Source organism: Mytilus edulis, chromosome 13, assembly GCF_963676685.1.
Source record: "Mytilus edulis chromosome 13, xbMytEdul2.2, whole genome shotgun sequence".
Lineage (NCBI taxonomy): Eukaryota > Metazoa > Mollusca > Bivalvia > Mytilida > Mytilidae > Mytilus > Mytilus edulis.
The window spans coordinates 43,244,489-43,263,692 of record NC_092356.1 but is presented as its reverse complement, the minus strand read 5'-3'; the positions used below and the strand labels follow the sequence as shown (position 1 = coordinate 43,263,692).

The 19,204-nt window shown below is 31.8% G+C and overlaps 1 protein-coding gene across 1 annotated transcript; it reads left to right on the top strand.

The window, feature by feature from the left end:
• The first annotated feature begins 3,904 nt into the window (after positions 1-3,904).
• Positions 3,905-17,316, top strand: LOC139501200 (uncharacterized). Its single transcript, XM_071290194.1, has 8 exons — positions 3,905-4,061; positions 6,132-7,176; positions 8,184-8,476; positions 9,992-10,129; positions 10,882-10,980; positions 12,316-12,407; positions 14,582-14,697; positions 17,106-17,316. Exons 1-7 carry the CDS (start codon positions 3,914-3,916, stop codon positions 14,687-14,689), a joined length of 1,923 nt encoding a protein of 640 aa, XP_071146295.1. The 5' UTR covers positions 3,905-3,913; the 3' UTR covers positions 14,690-14,697; positions 17,106-17,316.
• The last annotated feature ends 1,888 nt before the right edge of the window (positions 17,317-19,204 follow it).

Here is a 19,204-nt window from a genome sequence, read left to right as displayed (position 1 = left end):
ACTCCCCGGCAGTTCCAGTTCCGATCCGCATACGGGTCCGAATACTACTCTACACTAATGGACCGGAAACGATCACTGTCCGGAGTTAGGGTCTGGATGGGAGTTGTTCTTCATATCTGTATTATTTTTTTCCGGCTATTTTCCTCTATTCTTTATTTCCAGTTATTCTCTATCTTTGAAAATTTAGCCCTCTCCCCCAATCATTCTTTTTTGTTTGTTTCAAATTATATAAATTAAAGAAAATTGGAGACAAAGGCGGGCATAACTTGACACCACTTTACTAATATATGAAAATTATAGAAACAGGTTAAGTCACTGTTTAAAGTTAATATAAGAAAACATGAGCACTGTCAATAATATCGATAACGGACACTTCTTCTATCGATTGTAGAAATCTCTGCAATTTTTTTTCAACGTGACGAACACAAGTCTTAGAGAAAAAAGTTAATTCATCATTTTTTAATTCATATGACGTATTGCAAGAGAGAATTGTTGTTGTGAATTCATGTAGTTTGGTTAAAGTCATATGCAACAAGTGACTTGTGATAAATATAATGTTTATCCAATTCTTGAACCAATGCATGTAGATATCATAAACTAAGCTTAAGTCTTCTGTGCACGATTTTATCATTTTTTATGCAAAAATATCGTATAATCTCATTTTTTTCTCTCTCTGTCTGATCTGAAATAAAACTATTTGTAGCTCATTAAGTGTCGTTTTGAAGCCGTACTTCACCGATTGTCATCTTATAGTAAACAATCAACAAAGAAGCATGGATATTGAGCACGTGTATAACATGTACAATCAGATAATAGTTTATTTCAGTGACAGATCCATGCGTATTGCGATCAAAGGGCCACGCTAAGGGCACTTTGTATACGGAAAATATGTCGGCGAATTGCTTTCTGGAAACAAGCAATTAAAAAAAGTAAACTCCTTCTAAATGTGGACATATAAAAGAATTTTCTTCAGGAAAAAGTATATGTACATAAGTTGAATAATGACAAATATCCATTTTGTTATAAAAAAAACATATTCATCAATTTTTTTTTAATTTGAGGTTTCATATGACTTTATTAATAAGTTTATTTTAGATTAGATATTGAGTTAAATAAATATTTCTTCGTAAACGATTTTCATACTGTAGAATAAATATAATATCGGATGTTGAGGTGCATTTTGTAATTTTGTAATATATTTACGAAGATTTGATATTTGGCAAGTGGATTTATGGTATGTCACAATAACTGATTTATACACCGACACTTGTATTTGAACAAAATTACCTATATGCATATAGATAAATTTTATCGTACCTCCTGTACATTTCTAGAAATATGATTGGTTAAAAGCAACACTTTTCTTAAATTTCTTGCATATTCCTTGTGCATATCAAAATAAAATTTGTTTTGATTTGCCTTAGTGTCACAAGGGTAAAGCAATTATTGCATATCGCTTATTATATTTTCTAAACTTGTCTGCTCTTGATCTTGGAATTAAATATGTCATACCGACAATGTTCCTATGTCATATACAGTCACTAGAAAAACACATAGAGGTTGGTCCGATATGATCAGAAGTGGTTTATTTGATATCATCATACGGAGTACACTAAGATCTGTACTTAGTGTCTTTTTGTTGTTGGGATGTACAAGTACCCGGCCACCTCCACTTGTATGTGTACTATTTGTATTTTTATTGCTCTGATGAGTTAAACCTTTTTCAACTGATTTTTATAGTTCGTTCTTATGATGAACTGTTACATCTGTCTCAGGTTAGGAGAGGGTTGTGATCCCGCGAACTTGTTTCACCCCACCACATTCTTATGAATGTGACTGTCCCAAGTCAGGAGCCTGTAATTCAGTGGTCGTCGTTTGTTTATGTGTTACATATTTGTTTCCGTTCATTTTTATTACTTAAATAAGGCCGTTAGTTTCTCGTTTGAATTGTTTTACATTGTCATTTCGGGGCTTTTATAGCTGACTATGTGGTATGATCTTTGCTCATTATTGAAGGCCATAGGGTGACCTATAGTTGTTAATTTGTGTCATTTGGTCTCTTGTGGAGAGTTGTCTCATTGGCAATCATACCACATCTTAGAACAGTACAGATTGAAAGTTAACAATTGGGAAGTTCAAATAATCTTTCTTGTCGTAAATTGTTTTCTTAAGATAACCTCATTGTCAATTTTATATATTTAGGAAAAGGTAGAAAACTCAATTACCTGTATCTAAGGAATCATAAATTTCATTGTTTAACATTCTATGATGTAAATCACAAAACAAAATTACTCAAGTATTATTACTATGACATCATCTTCCAAACGGACCGTGCAGGACCATGAAGTAATGGGATATTATGAAAAAAGTGTTAGCTTTATTTTTCAAGAAAGAACCTGAAATTGTTAAAGATATATTACATACGTATCAAATAACAAAACATAAATAATCACACAGCGTTACTTATTTTTTCACGCGCATATTATTCTTCAAATCTCTATCTTAAACTAAGTATATTTAATTCTATTTACACATCATACATTTAATTGATTTTATATTATTTGTTTCACACATTGAGGAGAAGTGGATCTGACTTGATATTATCATTGACGTCACAGTACAGAAAACAAAATACCCTGCTGATAATATGTATTTTTTTTAAGAAACATCACTAAATATACAACCTGAAAAAGCAACGTACATGTAAGTAATCTTTTTTGTATGATTTTTGTTCAAGCATGATAGCGTTTTCATTTGTTTTCCAAATCGCTGTTATATATTAGTTGTAAAATAATTCCCATAACCGAATACCTTTCCTGTATAAAATGCAGTTTACATTTAGATTCATCAAAAACATATTTCATTGTTGTGAAATTTAAATAAATATTTCGGGTACATGTTGTATAATCGGAGTAGGATATAATCAGTAACATGACAGCTAGGACGACCATTTTGATATCGCAAGATATCAGAGCAGTGAAAATGGCGCTTGCTAGTTGTGACACATATATATCGCATCTGTCAACAGTTTGAAGATGGTGAACGCATTTGGGTAGTGTTGATTGGAATCATTGTACCCAATAACTTTGTTGGAGCAGTATTTTATGTAAGGAGCAAATAACTGCATATACGAGTTGGTATTATATGCATTTACGATGGAAATTTTGGTTTTTCCTTTCGGGATTTTGGAACTGAAGTGCTCTTCATCTTCGTAATTTATTTGACCTTTATAATTTTTGTGAATCGAGCGTCATAAAGTCTTTTATGTGTTTGGAAAAAAGATTATTTGATATGAAAATGAAAGGTTTCTGCTAAGCGTGTAGAATAGTAATAAAACATAGATGCATTTATGTTTATACGTGATTGGAATGTTTCACGAATATGACCTACCAAATTAGACTATATACCGGGTTTGTAATAACTGTGCAACACGACGGATGCAACTTGTGGAGCAGGATCTTATTTCCCTTCCGGATCACATGAGATCACTCTAAGGTTTTGGTGGGATTCCTGTTGCTTAGTCTTTAGTTTTCTATGTTGTGTTTTGTGTGCTATTATTTGTCTGTTTGTCTTTTTCTTTTTTTTTAACCGTGGCGTTGTCAGTTTATTTTTGATCTATGAGTTTGACTGTCCTTATATTATCTTTCGCCCCTCTTTTATTCTAGGAGGATATTTTCTAACACATTTGAAACTTCCCTGGCAATTTAAAAGCAGAGATATCTCTGTCAGCTGTCCTGGACTACTTTACCAGATGGTTTGAAATAAAAGGTGTTATTTGTCATAGCAAAATCTATTACAACGCCATTTGTGTTAAATACAAACGTGTAGAGGAAAATGTGACGCGAGGTTATTGTCAGTGAAATATTCAACTATTTAAACTAATTTATTGTTGCATTACAGCTTTTAGATCAGAATGAAACAGAAAACAAGAATTTATCCCAGACATGGTTCATCAGAAGTACAAGAGAATGCAGGAACGATTTCACCAATACTAGATCGGGATATCATCGATATGATCAATGTTAGACGTCGGTTGAACAGATGTGATACTTTGTGTAGAGGTATAATATTTTCTTTTCTTTACTACGTATAACATAATAAAATGAAGCTAAGTTTTCAGCATTCCATTACTTTTCTAATCGATGATGTAGTAGAGAATTGATAAGAAGTAGTGGATTCGAAAACCGTATAATCAACGAGCGAATTTTACGGTCGCGAGTAAAGTCGCGAGTTGATTATCGTTTTCGAATCCACTACTTCTTATCAATTCTCTAGCTTAACCCATTTCTAGTAAAACGACTATCTGTTTCATAATCTGACAACGAATCAACTGAATTTCTTGAAAATAATTTCGTATTTTGTCTTTTTTATTGTCTATTAGCTGGAACTGACTAGATCCACACGGTTCACATTTATATTTAACTTAATATACGTTCAATTTAACTTAAATGTGTTGTTATCTTCCCTTTTTATTACCAGATTTTGTATTTGTAAATGATTATTTCATTCAAGTTTGAATCATTACAAATAATGTATATCGTTTAAATTTTAGTATCTATAATTCATTCAAAAAGACATAATTAATATGGAATTTTTTAAATCCTTTTTGGAAAGTTAAAAAAAAATTTAATTACCAACATTTGGAAACCTTTAATATTTACATATATCGTATTTATCAACCTAATGAGTAAATTACCGACCGTGCAAGGGCTGTATAGCCAGTCAAGGTCGTTAAAAACTTCCATTTGAGCAAATCAATTGCGTTTATATCTCCCATTTGATTGAATGTACAACACATATTCAAAATGACTATAAACATTTTAAAACTAAATGAAGTGTGAAATTCACAATAACACCACTTCACTAAACATCAGTTGATGATAAAATAGATACAATGATTGGTCTTAATTGAAAAATTATATATAAATTTTGTTTAAACTGGTTCCCTTTCATTTTGTTTTGATTTTTGTTAACGTTATTGCATTTGACATCCATTGTCAATCAGTTAATGAACTAGTATTATTTGTGGTACGCATTCTGAAACCCAAGCAGAATTGCTTTTGCTTCAAATGCACAATATATAATTATGTCTATTTTGCCATTGATCATGTAAGCTGTTCATAGCCGTGATCGTCTAGTCGTTGGAACCGAAAGAAATTACTGTGATATTAACAGTGCCAAGTTCAAGCCTAGTACTCAGAATGATTTTTTTTGTGTAATGTTTTTCTCTACCAAAATATTGTTTTTAATCTAAGAGGTTACCTATCTATATTTCATTTTTACTATATAGTTGACGATTTTGTTTCTGGTTTCACCGTCAAAGAAGTAGTTTTACAGTGGTAGCTTATCACACTTTACTCACATACGAGATAGTTAAATGTTGATGTATATTAGGACCATTTATATTAAACAAAGAAAAACTAAGTGATCATAGTATGGTATCATTATAATCTAAACCAAAAGATGACGAAAAGGGAAAGGCCTTGTACATTAAAAGTGATAAGTGTAATGTGTACATGGATGTTTATTTTATCAAGGAATTGTACTAGTAAGTAATATCTACAATTCCTTGATTTTATAGTGCTTATATATTTCATTAGATAACAAAAAGACAGAAATACAGTTTATTGACATGCATTGACAGATATATCTATAAGAGTGATATTTAAATAATAATTTCTATCAGCACTCGTGGTCTTGTGGTATCATGCATAGACTACAGACTTTACTGTCAAATATATGCGCCAGTTCGATCCTATATTAGTCACTCGTTTTTTGAGAGGATAGAATATTATAAAAAGTTATGATATAAGTTATCTTACGTTAACATGGTGGTCACTGCATGGATTCTTGAAAAATAATCCACTGTTAGAACAATAGACTGACGTCAGAGAAATGGGTTAATTTTCTTTGAAACCTTTTATATTCGAGTACTGAACACATTGTTTAGACGCCTTTATGTTGTTCCAGATCATAGATTAAATACTTGACATTTATTTGGTCGTTTATTCAGTGTCTGACTCTCACTATCCTGTACATAAGAATAATTATCCCATGGGTCAAACATTTCATGACTGTTTTTCAATGAATAATATTTGTTTTATTTATCCTAATGCTTTTAAATTTCACAGGCAACCCTATTACTGACGCTGGAAAACGAACACAATTGGTAAAGATGTTGTCTGTCGTCATGATTCCAGTACTCGTAATAACAGGAATGACTGGAAATAATTTCGCTTCATCTATTGGTAATTACATCAGTTCAGCAAGTGTTCGAGATGTTCTCTACTTTAGCATAGAACTTGGAGCACTTTTGCGTATTATCCAGTTTGAACGTGATATGAGTGCGCTTTATGTAAGCAATATCAAACCGGAAACTAAGGACTTCCTTCTACAGCGATATCCGGACACTGACCTAGCTATCCAAAACTTATCATACTGGCCTCAAGGGGAAAATCTCATACCTGAAATGGAAACTCGAGAAAAGTTTTTATCTTATTTGAATAAGCATCGTTATCAGCTGGATGTCTTTGACCAATCAGTCGAAGCCGAACTCAATTTTTACTCTGGTAGTATTGATGTTCTATTGAGATGGCTTTATGACAGTGTCAGTGAATCAGGCACAGGTTCAATTTGGAAAGATGTCGTCGCATATCAAGAAATTATTGTAGCAAGTGAATTATTTGGAAGAGAAAGAGCTTTGGGTGTTTCATTTTATGCAACTGGCGGTTTTGAGACGCGCGAAGAATACTTGCTGTTTGTTGAAAAACAGAACAGGGCTAATGTAACATTTGAATCTGCAAGATTTTACTCAAAAATAGCATTTGATTTATATAATGTTGAATTAGCCAAAAATCCAAACGTAAGCGAGAGTATAGAAGACTTTCGAAACAGAATAAAATCTAATAACTATTCAAAAGAATCAGCCTCAATTGCTGAGGCAGAGATGTGGTTCGGTAACATGACTATTTATCAAGGTGTTCTAACCCGTACTCAGAAAGCTCTTGCCCTGAATATAGATGAAAATCTTGTCAAAGCGTCTCAAGACGGACTGAAAAGTGTCATAACAATTTGTATAATATTCGGCTTTATTCTAATTGTATGTCCACTTCTTGTGTTTGCTGTTTACACGTTGACGTCTGATATACAGAAGTATTCTATTTTGATAGCCGACAGGTAATTTATTTATCCATAGTTGTCAAATATTTGATTTCAATTTACGAGATGATCCACATTTGAAAATGCCTGTACCAAGTCAGGAATATGACAGTTCTTGTCCATTCGTTTTTGATGCGTTTTGTTATTTGATTTTGCCAAGTGATTATGGACTTTCCGAATTGATTTTCCTCTAAGTTCAGTATTTTTGTGATTTTACTTTCCACTACAAGGGTAAACAGTCCTTAAGGTGGTATGGGTGTCTTTCGCCATCTTGGATTGTAAATCACAGAGAACCTTAAGTCCAGATTTTCAAATTTTGATGCAGGAATGCAGATAACTTATGAGAATTTTCATTTTAAAGAACATCAGATAAAAACTTATAAATATTTATGTTTTTAAAAGTGAAGATTATTTTTGCTTCCTTTTTAAATGTTTTTAAATTGGCATTTAAAGGGGAGGTAACTCTCAAAAAGTACATATTCTGAAGGAGTCTACATGGAATTTTCCTATTTTGTATTTTAGCCGAAAAAAACCCTACGGTGACCCAATCTTTTCTTTTAATATTCTCAAAGCATTTTCAAAAAGGTATTTGTTTTATTTTACAGTTTATTTTAGGTTCTGATCACATTACTATGTTTTTTCCGGTTTAATCCATACAAAACCTGTAGCTCGAGAAAATGTGTGGTAACCTATCATTTTTATCATATTTAGTTTGATCATATATCAATATTTAATACGTTTTGGCAAAGTATGAACACATTCTATCATTTTTAATTTATACTCCAATAACTTGAGCTTGGGCCAATTAAAAAAGTTAACCACCCTCAATAAACTGATTTATGTACAGTTTAGGACACTTTATTATTTTTATATTAAATACGTATGAACCCTAATTATTTTTTATTAGTGTGAAATAAACAGCTAAGAATACACAACAAGTCTGAATTGTAATCGATCAAAATAAAAACTTATTTCAAACCTATTCAATAGTCCAAAAGACGTTTCTTATATATAAATTTTTACAGGACTCGCAAATTGAAGAAAGAAAAGAAACGTACAGAGCTGCTGCTCTATAAAATGCTACCGAAGTCAGTGGCTCAACAGCTGAGACAAGATAAGGATGTGGATCCAGAAAAGTATTATGATTCCACTATATGTTTCAGTAGCATTGTAGACTTTGAAAACATTTCATCGCATAGCACACCACTTCAAGTTGTGAAAACCTTGACAGACTTGTACAAAGATTTTGATCATAGAATCGCTATGTATGATGTGTACAAAGTTTATACTATTACAGATGCTTATATGGTAGTTTCAGGTTTGTCATTATTTTTAAACGAAGTCGTCTTCAATGGAGTAGTATTGATGTATTGCATACATTCTAGATATCTGTCATGATTGTATATAACACTGTTGATTACCCTTTAAAATAAGAAGATGAGGCATTATTGTTAGTGAGACAACTATCCACAAGAGAACTATAAATTTATAAAGCAGTCATATATTCCTATATAAACTATTGGATGCCGTTAATGCAACTAAAACAGTTTTTCCTGGATGATCCTGGATGGGGAGTTGTCCCTTTGGCATTCATTCCACATCTTTATATTTCTATAAAACAAACATGGTCCGAATAAACACTTAATCAGTAGTGCATTTATTTTAGACAGAAAATGCAAATTTCAAAAACGTACCTGTTCTATCATGAAAAGATGTTAACAGTGTAGTGTGCTACTATTAGGACACCTTATATCAAAATTATAGAAAAACTGTTGGCTGTAAATAAGAAAAGGGCACTATAATGTAAAGGGGGTAAAGCATACTTGTGTTTTTTTTTTATACAGATTGCAACAAGTTATTCTCTCAAATGCACCTTGAACTAAATGCACATTTCTATATCATGTTAGTGACCTCAGTCATGAAGTTGAGGAACATCATTTTCTAATAATTGATCAATGATAGTGGTTATGAAACGTATTTGTTGTATTAAAAAAAAAATCTTAAATTGTTCATTAGTATATACAGTTACTAGTAAACATGGTTAATAAATAATTAATACCTCAACAAAATCTGACAGAGTCGTATGTTATTTATAGATTATTACATGGCATTTTCCATATGGCCCTGGTATCAGCCCTAGACTCCCATATCAAGCCAGAGGGCTTTAGCCCGAGGGCTTGATATGGGTCGTGGGCTGATACCATGGACCATATGGAAAATGACATGTTATAATCTATTTATCACATATTTTCAAGCAGGAGAAAACAAATAGCTTACAACAAATTATGTTTGATATTTCATCAAAAATCAAAAGATATTCAACTAAAAAAATAAATAAATGTATCAATGTGAGTTAATAAAAAGTATCACAGTAGGTTAACAACGTTTTGTGAAAAGTTTCAGAAATAATTAACAATAAACATATTAATTCTAAGAATTGCAAATATTATGCAACTTTAAAGTGTTAAATTACAAATGTTAAAAAATGCTTAGGAAGAATCCTATATCGATACTCATTCCAGTGTAGCGTCGTATATTTTCTAAATTCTTCATGACGTCAAAATTTTACGGGAACTTTTGTGATTTCTACTTTTTTCTTCTACAGCACATTTGTAACTTTTTAAATTTCTTTTCATTGTGTTCAACTTGTTTACAAATAGCCTTTGATTGACAGATTACCGGAAGTTAAACTCGGGGGCTTGATATGGATTTTGAGGGCTGATATCGATATCGGCCCCGAGGGCTGATAACCAACCTTGACTTCCGGCTATTATTGGCCATGCAAAAACGTACATATCAGTACAAAATATGTGATAATTCATTTTATGTTTAGGTATTCCAAAGAGGAATGGCATTCGACACGCTTCACAAATAGGAACAATGGCATTAGACATTCTTGATCATATTCAAAACTGGGTGGTACCGCATTTACCTGGAGTAAGATTGGAAATCAGGATAGGCATTCACTCAGGTTTGTACAAACGCTGATGACTCATTTCTTGATAAATAATATTATTTTGAGGGTTCAAAATATCTTTAATATCTTTGTTTGTTTTTATGCTATATTTCAATAATATATCCATATAAAGATAAACAATCAAACGTAAAACATAAAAAAAAATACCGAACTCCTAGGAAAATACAAAACGGAAAGTCCGTAATCAAATGGCAAAATCAAAAACTCAAACACATCAAACAAATTGATAACAAGTTCAACTGTCATATTCCTGGCATGGTACTGGCATATTTTGATGTAGTAAATGGTGGAATAAACATGGTTTTATAGCAAGCTAAACCTCTGACTTGTAAGACAGTCACATAAAATTCCAATGTATTGATTACTTTGTGACAACAAACATACACAATAGGTAAAACAAAATAAGGGTACAGGAGTTAATGTTGTGTTATAATCTTAATCAATAGAAAAACAAACAAATATGTAACAAAGAAACACAAAAATACAAAGCACACTATTAAAAACGAAGACAAGAATCCAAGGGATGTATAACTACAAAGCAACCTCATATGTAACAAAGAAACACTAAAAGTCATAAAGATAAAGCACATAAGCAAAAATTTAAGACAAGAATACACACATTTACCATAAAACAATATAACAATGACATAGAAAAGACATACAAAATATACAACCGTAATAATGACTACCAAATATGTACCATACCTGCTTGTTTATGAAGTATAGTATTGTCTATTCTAATGCAGGACCCGTTATTGCTGGAATATTTGAAATAAAAATGCCAAGGTATTGTTTGTTTGGTGATACTGTGAATGTTGCATTAAAAATGGAAACATTGGGAGCTGGTAAGTAGATATACCAATGTTACATGACATAATTAAGGGTTGACATCAAAAGATCGATGTAGGATAAAAAACTTAAATCAAATAGTTTGGGGGTGGGGGGGGGGGGGGGGGGGGCAACATTGCTGCAAGTTTTGTTTATCTAAAATCGATTTTACATATATCCCTATTGGTCAATCAATGTTTCCCAAATTAAGTTAAGAGGGGGGTGTGGGGGTCAGTGAAAAAACTATGTGAATTAAGTTTTTTTTATCCTTCATTGAACTTTTGATGTCGTCCCTAAATCCTTAAACATTTAAATACCTCATAAAGAAAGATAAATTAAGTCAAATCACATAACGCACTCTTGTATACCGACAGCGAATTCCTTTCATTTCAACTTTATTTTCGTTTTTTTTCTTCTGTGAAACTAATGGATTTAATGACTAAATTATGTGAAAATAAGTAGATTGATATATGACATTTAATGGTTTGAACATTTACTGCAAGTATTTATTTAAATCAATTTAGTCGTATTAAAAAATGTGCCAATGTTATATGTTATTGAATAAGATTACATTATAACAGCACCTACTTTCGCTCCATTCGGATTTCTAGTTTATTTTGTGTGTTACTAAGATTGTTTTTTTTAAATCCATAAATGAGATTTGAACATTAGCAAACTTCTACTTCCATAATAGATAAACATCTAAATTAAAAATGTCTGACAAATGCTATGTCATTTAGTACGGAGAGAAGAGTTGAGCGCTCACAACTACGTTTAACCCGCCAAATTCTTTATGTATGTGACATTCCGTAATAAAGAGCCTTTAGTACCATGTTTATCGTTAGTTCACGTCTGTCCTATTTGTTTTATAATTAATTAGGCCGTAAGTGTTTTCGTTTATAAATTGGTTCAATTTTTTCATGTCTTTTATAGCCGAATAAATGGCATGGCTTTCTCATTGTTGATGGACGTACGGTGCCTAAAATTACTTAATATCACTTCATGTTAGCTCCGGTGGATGTCTTATTGGCAATCATAAAAGAGTTATCAAAGGAACCAGGATTATAATTTAAAACACCAGACGCGCGTTTCGTCTACATAAGACTCATCAGTCACGCTTAGATCGAAATATTTATAAAGCCAAACAAGTACAAAGTTGAAGAGCATTGAGGATCCAAAATTCCAAAACCTTGTGCCAAATACGCTAAAGTAATCTATTCCTGGGATAAGAAAATCCTTAGTTTTCGAAAATTCAAAGTTTAGTAACCAGGAAATTTATAAAAATCCCACATATCAATTTTATATCATTAAAGCTTTAAAACCAATCATAATTACTTTTACATTTTATTCAGTAAACAGAATACACATAAGCCAGACAACAAGAGACTATCTTTTGGCAACTGATGGATATGATATGGAGGAAAGGGATGATGATGTAGTCAAGGTTTGTTGTTTTTCTAACTTGGAATTTTGATGAAATATTTTTATTTTTTCAAGCTTTAATTCAAATATAGAATTCGAACCGGAAATCTGTTTAAGGTAGTGAGAATATTGTGTCAGGTTCGCAAACTATGGTTTTTTTTTATAGTTAGCCTCTTTGTTTTAAAACAAGAAAAACTTTTCCTCAAGGAAAATCCGTTTTAATATATTACACTACAAGTAAGCACAAGGCATGTATAGATATGTACATCTTAAAGATTATAGAAGTTAAAGGTTGCACTTTGGAAATACAGCAGTTTCTCAAACCTCGCTTCTTTTGAGAAGATATAATATTCATAGATAATTAATTCTGTTTACGTACTGGTTCCCAGATATGATCTCTATGTTTCATCTCGTAGAGACATTAACTTTGAAATGTTACCAGTAAATATGCATATGCATTTTGGTCAAATTGAAATCTGTCAAAGTCAAGATTGGGGTAGTTAAGAGTTTTAGTGTATGTTTAAACTCGTTGAAGTTGGGGGCATATACACGTTGAAAATATGCCAGACAGCCCTATATTTTGACCTTTGAACAAAAAAGTAATGCATATCAACTTTCCATTCTAGGATATATTTTTTTTCAAAACTTGATAGTAAAAGTGGTGCAGTTTTAGCCGTAAAAGGAGTTCATATGGGAAATTGCATTGTACATATTTACAGAAATTTATCCTAAAGTACGCAAGAAAGTATTTTTGAAATTTAATCATTTTCTCTTTCATTATAAATTTTTACTTTACTAATCGAATGATTTGAAAGAAATATTGATGCAGGACATGGAAAAGATCGATTACTCGAATAAATAAGGATTCATATTTAAATCAAAACTTAAAATACATGAGAAAGCAAGATTACATAAACAATAATTGTCTGTTTTTTGTCGAGCCTGCGACTTTTGGCAGAAAGCTCGACATAGGGATAGTGATCCGGCGGCGGCGTTAATTAACTTCTTTAAAGCTTTATATTTTAGAAGTTGGAATACCTGGATGCTTCATACTTTGTATATGGATGTCTCATATTACGAAGTTCCCGTCAGTCACATGTCCACTGTCCTTGACCTCATTTTCATGGTTCAGTGACTACTTGAAAAAAAAAGTTAAGATTTTTTGTAATGTTAAATTCTCTCTTATTATAATTAATAGGATAACTATATTTGGTATGTGCGTTCCTTGCAAGGTCATCATGCCCGTCAGATAGTTTTCACTTGACCTCGACCTCATTTCATGGATCAGTGAACAAGGTTAAGTTTTGGTGGTCAAGTCCATATCTCAGATATTATAAGAAATAGGTCTAGTATATTCGGTGTACGGAAAGACTGTAAGGTGTACATGTCAAACTGGTAGGTGTCATCTGACCTTGACCTCATTTTCATGGTTCAGTGGTTATAGTTAAGTTTTTGAGTTTTGGTCTATTTTTCTGATACTTTATGCAATATGTCTACTATATTTGGTGTATGGAATGATTGTAAGGTGTACATGTCTAGCTGGCAGGTGTCATCTGACCTTGACCTCATTTTCATGGTTCAGTGGTCAAAGATAAGTTTTTGAGTTTTGGTCTTTTTTCTAATATTATATGCAATACGTCAACCATATTTGGTGTATAGAAAGAAATATTCTAGGATCTATATGTCAGTCACGTAGGTTTTATTTGACCTTTACCTCATTTTCACGGTTCATGACTCAATATTAAGTTCTTGTGTTTTGTTTTGATTTTCTAAAACTATAAGCAATAGGTCAACTATATTTGTACATGCCTGACTGACATGGTTCGTCTGACCTTGACCTCATTTTCATGGTTTCTTTAGTCAATGTTTAGTATTCTTGGTTAATGTTAAGTTTATGTGACAGTTGTAATAAAGCTTTATATTTCGGACTATCAATATAATATCAATGATTAGTAAAGAAGATGAGACATATCAGAGTGTGCACTCTTGTTAAAGTGACACCTATTTCTGTCTTGAAGTGATTTATGTATTTTTCTTGAGGCTGCATAACTTTATATTTGAGGACCTGCAAACAAACCAAGAAAGAAAAGAGAATGTGATAATTTTAATTCGTAATATGCTTATACCCCAGAAATTGAAAAGTATTTCAACTCCTCAAGATATATTAGCAATAATTTATTTTTGTTTTTAATTCAGAAGGACAAGGAAGTGTGTGAGATCTACAAAGGAATTTTTCGTACCTACTGGTTGAATAATTCGGACGACTTCATGCCGGCGAAGAAAATATGTGAGATAGAAACGTAAAAACAGAAGTAAGCATAGTATATTTTTTTTAATGATAAACACACGAAAGAATTTGACCAAAACACATAAATCAAGGTAAAAATAAACGAAATAGTTATGATTTACATGAACTGCAAAAGAAGAAATGAGATCAGATGCGTCGACAAAGATCACAATAGGTAAATTTACAAATCAGACGACTAATCTGGTATTTGAAGACCTATGAAAAACATGTTGCTGCTAGCATTGTATCGATGGTCAGGAAAAACAGCAAATATTTAATAACAAAACCAATCGGTTGTATTTGAAAATACTCATTTTCCGGCTTGTTTCTTTGTCGAGTCATGTTTTTAATCACGTGTTTGATAGTCGGTGTTGTGTAAGTTTAAGCCTAATCGATTTATTTTTCCTAACAAACCTCTATATTCCAATTAACAGTTCCAAAACACGTTGAAAATCACTACCATTTTCCGACGTTAAGGAGACATTCTGTTGATAGTTATTAGTCAAAACAATTATTATGTTTTAAATAAACTTGCCGAAGTTTAATGTCAAAATGATTACACAGATAGTTGTTCTAATCATATTAATGAGGTTGCAGACAGCATGTAATGTTTATATGGTATACGTTGAAAAAGTAGTTCGTAATGTAATACTGAAAGATTTTAGATTTGATGACATTTCAAATCACTAAGGTGGTCCAGTTTTGTTTTTCACACTTAAGACCCAGTTCGACATTGACTTTATATGAACCTTTTAAACTGGTAATGATTTGATATTTTCATTTTTGTCTCTTTTTAAAGTATGAGGTAATACACAATAAAAAACGGGTATTTTGTTTTGACATCTTTTTAGTAATTTCACCACATCTCAGTATTTATATATTAATTTTTATCATATACTTAGCATTGATATGATAGCTTTTGCATATGTGTAATGAGCGGAAGTACACAAGCCATAATTTCCCACCCGGGCTGATAACCCATATCAGGTGCATCTCGTGCACAAAACCCATAATAGTGCCTCTCGTGCAAGTTACTTCCGGTGTTTTCGGTATCGGTTGTTTATTTTTCCATAGTGACGTCAGATATTTTTTATGACGACGTCAAAATTTACGGGAATTTTTGTGGGGATAGTTTAGTACTTGTTGACAAATGCCATTGACAATTATAAATCATTTTATAGTACAACAAACATGGAGTAATAATGATCATAAAACTCTTTCAAATTTTCAATGTTTCAAAATGCCTCTATAGGAAATGTTACCATTAATATATATGAAGGTAGTGATGCTGTTGTTGGACAATTATAGTATATTTGATTCATAATTTAACTTCTTTATAAAGTTTTTGACTGTTTTAGTTATTGTATTTGTTTATTTGCCTTACATAAAACTATTGTCGGAAGTATATGATAAAGCGATTAATACATGGCCTTTTCCATGTCAGCCTGGGTATCATCCCTCGACCCATATCAGCACCTCGACTCCGTTTCGGGCTGATATGGGGGTCTCGGGATGATACCCAGGCTGATATGGAAAAGGCCATGTATTAATCTCTATATATCAAATAATTAAAAAATTAGTCTTGATAACGTAGTTCAAAGTTAACTGAATCGTCAAGTAAATTATTACTGGATTCAAAAAGAGGTGCTCAAACCAATAATGTGACGCGCGTATTCGGTTACAAAAATTGTATCATAATGTAAAATAAAAAAAAAAAAAAAAATACGAAAACATTTGTCAAGTAAATAACAAATGAAGAAACAAAAATATCAAACTTCTAGGAAAATTAAAAACGAAATGTATGAATAGGTATTTCAAAATTTTACTTTCATTTTTGAATAGATATAGGATGATGTGGTGTGAGTGCCAATGAGACAACTCTCCATCCAAATAACAATTCATAAAAGTAAACCATTATAGGTCAATGTACGGCCTTCAACACGGAGCCTTGGCTCACACCGAACGACAAGATATAAAGGGCCCCAAAATTACTAATGTAAAACCATTCAAACGGGAAAACCAACGGTCTAATCTATATAAAAACGAGAAACGAGAAACACGTATAAATTACATAAACAAACGACAACTACTGTACATCAGATTCCTGACTTAGGACAGGTGCAAACATTTGCAGCGAGATAAAACGTTTTAATGGTACCAAACCTTCTCCCTTTTTCTGAAACAATAGTATAACATCACAACATAGACAAACACACGAAAAAAATATCATTTGGAAGGCTTTTTTCTGCTATATATTTGAACATATATCAATGTTGAGTAAACATGTTTAATATTCCAACTTGCAAAGGAACCTTTTTATTACCAAAGATTTGAACCTACATTTAAGTTTTTTGTGATTGTTGTTGACAATTGTATTAATGCTTTACTTTAAAAACGTACTGTCATTGCTGAATGATCACTTTTATTTTTCAGGAGGCATAACGTATGACAGTTTCAACCTGTTATACAGAACCTTTGAATATTTCATCGAATATACCTCAACAAATAAGTGTTCAACAATAAAACGTTTTTAAAATACGTTCAGACATATATTTCTGTTTAAGTGTCTGTCGTGTACCTTTTTTTTAGGTGGTTGAATATTATGTGATACATGTAACTATGAATATAAATGGTATGTTTGTATTAAAACTCCCTATTGAAAAGTTTACTTTGACGGCTTTATAAAAATAAGTAATATGATTATCAATCAGACAATTATCCACTAAAATTCTAATGAGGTGAATGCAAGCAATTATAGGCAACCGGACATCATTCAACAATGAAAAACACTCATAGCGCATAATCAGCTATAAAACATACCGACATGAAAAAATATGAAACAATTCAATTTGAAAAACTGACGGCCTAATTCAGAACTAAACAATTTATTTACATAACATTGAATCTCTTCTGTTAGATCTTGTGGATCGTTTGAATCTTGGGGATGTTTTGTTTATGAAAATGATTCCTTTCAAACTCAGATTCATTAAGTACATTGCAAATTCTTACCATATATCTAAAATAATGAACACCATTACTAAGAAAATGTGTAAGCTGAAAGACCGAACAACCATGTGAATTCGTTTACTAGAAAGGACCATAATTGTTCAAACTTATGGATTTATTAGAAGAATATGCAAAAGGTAAAATCTCTTAGAAAAAAAATCAAATTTGAAGACTCTTATCTAATGGCAAAATCAAAAGCTCAAACACATCAAACGAATGGATGAAAACTGCCGTATTTCATTTGGTACAGACATTTTATTACATAGTAAATGGGGGATTAAATCTGGTTTTAAAGCTAGCTTAATCTCTCACATGGATAGAAACATATGGCACGTCTAACACGAGAGACACACATTGATATATTACTTAGTACCTATATAACATACAGTTAATGAACCTGCTGACAAATGCCAAACGTAAATCTTTCTATGTGTTAAAAGGCACCATATGAACAGCTTGATAATGACATTATGTATTGCCGACTAACCAGAGAACCCATTTAACATCTCTTGAAAAGTTGTTCCAGGTTCAACCCATCACTTTATTCGACAATTTCCCGTACTAAGTCAGAAATATGACAGATTTGTTCCATTGTGTCGATTATTGAAAAAGTCGAGCTTGTCACTTTTTATAGACGTATCTTTTTTAAGTTACCTTGAGAAATCAATATTTTTGGTATTTTTTTTAATTTTTAAACAAGTGTTAAACTATGAAACATTTAAATATCGTTTCATTTCGGCCTCTAGTAAGTGTTCTACGACCAATCTTTCAGTGCTTTTAACAGGTTCCTTAACTACTATCAAAGAGCTTATCATAGACTATTGTAATACAATATATGAACATAGTGGAATTAACTATTTTTGGAGTGTATAAAATTCTGTTTTAGATAAATTACGTGCTTTTGATGGTTCTTTTTATTCTGTTGACAGATTTCTTTTTCTTCTACTCCTTCTACTACACTTCCACACTATCTTATTAAACAAAAGTTTAAATGGTCGTTTAGTAAATCTGAATGCAAATATATTTGCTGCAACTCATTTAAAGCCTTTTTCTAATGCGAAAGGTAAATATGCTAGATATACTTACTGGAGGTGTGCTGAGATGATTGAAACTGTTAATTTTCTCCTTGATAATATTTATGAACGTTTCGGCAACAAAGTTCATCGACAGGTTGTAGGTATCCCTATGTGTTCTAATTGCGCCCCTGAAATAACAGACATGTTTTTGTACTGTTATGAATCACAGTTTATGACTAAACTCAGTAAAGACCCGTCGAAATTGCATTTGATTGATAAATTCAACAACATTTACCGTTATCTTAATGATATTTTTTGTTTAATAATCAAGAATTTTCTAAATATACTGCTGAAATTTATCCCAAGGAACTCACTTTAAATAGATCAAATTTAAACGGTAATAACTGTTCTTTCCTTGATTTAGATATTTCGGTTGTAAACGGAAAACTCCACACTAATGTTTACGACAAAAGAGACGATTTTTCGATCCCTATTGTTAGTTTTCCATTT